The 3,977-nt window shown below is 38.1% G+C and overlaps 1 protein-coding gene across 1 annotated transcript; it reads right to left on the minus strand.

Moving 5' to 3' along the window:
• Nucleotides 1–396: 396 nt before the first annotated feature.
• On the minus strand, nt 397–3,159 carry LOC18429371 (pentatricopeptide repeat-containing protein At1g32415, mitochondrial). The gene has a single exon (XM_011623419.3). The coding sequence runs from the start codon at nt 2,813–2,815 to the stop codon at nt 422–424; it is 2,394 nt and encodes a 797-aa protein (XP_011621721.3). The 5' UTR covers nt 2,816–3,159; the 3' UTR covers nt 397–421.
• Nucleotides 3,160–3,977: the final 818 nt, after the last annotated feature.

Consider the following 3,977-nt stretch of genomic DNA (forward strand, 5'->3'; position numbering starts at 1 on the left):
GACCAAAATACCCTTTAAATGTTTTAGGGGTATTTTGTTTAATTTATATTTTGTGAATTATTCTTTTATTATATTATCCTATTTTTTAAGAATGGACTCTCAAAATTTCAAGTGATTTGGATTTGTAGAAAATGATAAAAATTCAAGTACGTAATGAAGCCGCAATCATTGGATCGGGCTCGGATTCAATTTGGGCCGCTGTCTGACACTGTAGCTATTATGACTAACATGATCCTTTCCCATATATATATATATATATATATATATATATATATATAGTGTATTTTCTCCATATGCTAGATCTACTAAAAGACAACACGTGTTCTGAGATGATCTCGTAAGGGTAAAGAGATCCAAATGCATGGAAACAACGAAAAAGAAATAGATGGAAAACACTTTAAAAGATGAAGCAAGCTTTAACTTAATCAGGGCCTCCAAGGACTTCACATATCTTTTCAATTTGGGGGTGTGATCTATCCCCTGCTAAGAAGAGATGCAATCTTCCTTTCACCAAAATCCAACTGCAACCAGGATACTTTCTTACACCTTTATGCCCCATTCTCTTTCTAAGTCTTGTTTCCTCGTCATGTCGACCATTAGCTGCATATATGTTGCAGAGTAACACATGAGCTGGTGCATTTAAAGGATCAAAGTGGAGTACATGCTCCATAGCCCTCTTGCCAATAGCCACATTCTTATGTATGCTACATATGGATAGCAAAGCTCCCCACACGTTTAAACCAGGCTTAAATGGCATTTTTTGAACAAATTCCAAAGCCTCACCTACTCTTCCGAAACGCCCAAGAAGGTCGATCATGCATATATAGTGTTCTTCCTCTGGTTCAATGTTGTGTTCATGTATCATGGATCGGAAGAGCCTCCATCCATCATCCATAAGCCCAGCATGGCTACATGCTGATAGAATGCCAAGAAATGTTACTGAATTTGGTTTTAGGCCTTCACCCGTCAAGGCATCTAGGAGCGTCACGGTCATGGCAGCTGAGCCATGATGTGAAAATCCCATGATCATCGAGTTCCAAGAGATTATGTCACGATATGGCATGTTAATGAATACTTTGTAAGAATTGTCTATAGACCCGCATTTTGCGTACATGGAAACCAGTGAGTTATTGATTATTATGTCTGAATTTGGTCTTGTTTGGATTAACCGAGCATGGAACTGCCTCCCCTGATCTAGATATGCCATGGAACCACAAGCGCTGAGAAGGCTTGAGTATGTATGGTCCAGGGGTTTGATGCATGATTGCTGCATTTGGGAGAACAAGTCCATGGCTTCTGAGAAGAGCTCGTTATGGACGTGCCCCGATATCATGGCAGCCCATGATATGGCATCTTTCATGGTCATGGGCATCATCTCAAAAAGGTGGCAAGCTTCGTCCACATCCCCTGCACTGAAATACCCATTTATCATGGATGTCCATGACACCGCATCCCTGGTATCCATGGCATCAAACAAGCGCCTAGCTTCTCTCAATGACCCATGTTGAGCATAACCATTGATAAGTGAATTCCATGACATGGTGCAATTCTGTTGACGCTTTTGAAATATATAATGGGCATAATCCATGATTCCAAACTGAGAGTACATGTGAATCATGCTTTTTGATAATCTCTCATCATCATGGTCATGTAAACCATTCACCATTAAACTGGCATGGAGCGGCTTACCGATGTTAACATAACCCAAACCAGAGCATGCATGAAAGAGGGAGATAAATGTGATACTATTGGGCTTCACACTTGCCCATCTCATGGCATGAAAGATAAGCAATGCATCATCATACATGCCATTCCACACATACCCACCAATCATGGCAGTCCATGATACGAAATTCTTCACTGGCATTTGCTCAAAAAGCTCTCGAGCTTCGCTCACGTTGCCACTTCTACAATAACCAGCCACCATACTTGTCCATGTGATAACATTGGGCTTAGGCATGGTATCGAATGTAGCTCTCGCCTCCCCCATCATGGCACTTTCAACATAACCTGATAGCATAACATTCCATGAAATCGTGTTTTTATCAGGCATCTCATCAAAGAGCCTTCGAGCCTCTGTGAGTTCATGGTTGTGTATTAACCCTGATATCATGGCATTCCATGAAGTGGGGTTCCTCTCAGGCATTGAAATAAAGAGCCCCATGGCTTCTTTGATCAATCCTGAGAGTGCAAAGCCATGAAGCATCGCGGTCCAAGAGACCACATTCCTATGAGGCATTCTCTTAAATAACTGAAAGGCATCCATAATTCGACCACTATTTATATAAGCAGTGAGCATTGCATTCCAAGTGACTTGGTTTCTTTCAGGCATTGAATCAAAGAGCTTTCGAGCTTCATCAATGCGTTTTTTGCGAGCAAGCCTGGAAATTGCAGACGTGCATTGCAAAACTTCTCTTTTTGAATTTTTATCGAACAAACGATGGATAGTCGGACAATGTGATTTGGGTCGGTCTTGAAGCTCGAAATGGGGCAGTTCAGAAATGGGGCAGTTCAGAAATGGGGCCTTGATTTGAAGGGAAGAAAATGGGAGTGAGAGAAAATTTCTCATGGGCTGGTCTGGAAATGAGGTCATGTTTCGAAGAGAAGGAAATTGAAGGAAAAGAAAATTTGGAATGAGGTGTTTTGGAAGTGGGGGCTTTGATTGATTTGAATACCAAAGAGAGAGAAAACTTGGGTGATTTGAGAAGAGTGCAGAGGGAAGTAGGCATCTATGGGAAGGGTAGTGAGAGAAATTGGCAGCCTCCTTCAAACGGAGAATGCTTGACATTTGGAAGTGGAGTACATATGTTTCCATTATTTACCTCATGCATCTCACGGGAAACAGGGCAGAAGAGAGAGAAAGCAGGAGAAATATGTGTCCATGGCTAGAGAGAGAAAGCAGGAGAAATATGTGTCCATGGCTAGAGAGAGAATAAGTTTTCTTTGAACCAGAGGCCAAAGTTCTCAGCTTTTCAAACTGCTCCATTTTACCATCTTTTCCTAAAATTGCCCACCTCATTCTCGTAATATTTACCAATAGAAGGGGTACATTACGACCAACTGTGTATAACTTTACCCGGGCCCGGGTTGGTGACGCGGATTACTCATCCAGAAAATTAATCTAGATCAGAGAATCAGCTATTGGATCGGTGGATCGGTCTGTTCAAAAAATCTCCAAAATTGCTAGGAATTCTTAAAATCCAAATTTATGAGGTTTTTTAAGAAAGGGGTATTATTCTATAGAATTTTTTTTTTTTTGACCTTTTTATTAAAAATACTTGCTTTAACCATTGCATTCATTTCATAGTCAAACTAAAATTTAAAATACACTAAGATTCAGTTATTTTTTAGGCTATCTTTTAATTTTATTTTATTTTTTGTATTGTGAAAATGAAGGCACGTCTATGAGGTTCAAAATTTGAGAATGAATAGTATATTAATATTTTTTTTTCTTTTTTGTGATTAACTTTGTTTAAAATCGGGTGTCTTACTTCAAAGGTTCGAAAAATAAAGAGGAAATCAAACAAGGATTACATTCAGAAAAAAAAAAAAGCCAAAGAATTCCACAATACAAAAAAACACAAGAAATATAGAAAAACAATTAAAGACATAAATATATCATAATATTAACATTAAAATAGGTAAATGCAAAATAAATTTAGGCTCTTTAGTTAGCAGATGAATATAGCTTATCTATTGAGAATTTCAACTTAATGGTTTTCTCACCAATAAGGCTGAAGATAATAAATTTGGTCATTGTGGTTGGCCAAATAATTTCATAGTGCTACCATTACTATATAGTATTCATCTCTCTTTGGTGATAAATAAACCAAAAACAACGCATAAAGAAAATGTATTGTTGCAAATGAACGAGATATTAAAGAATTGTCCATAGATTTTCTCAATTTTGAGACAAAGTACTTAATGTACTTATTCGATCTAATAGAATGATTTTGTTATATCCATAATAATACCAA

The sequence above is a fragment of the Amborella trichopoda genome, chromosome 3 (assembly GCF_054954075.1).
Source record: "Amborella trichopoda isolate Santa Cruz 75 chromosome 3, AtrichopodaSantaCruz75HAP2 v2.0, whole genome shotgun sequence".
Lineage (NCBI taxonomy): Eukaryota > Viridiplantae > Streptophyta > Magnoliopsida > Amborellales > Amborellaceae > Amborella > Amborella trichopoda.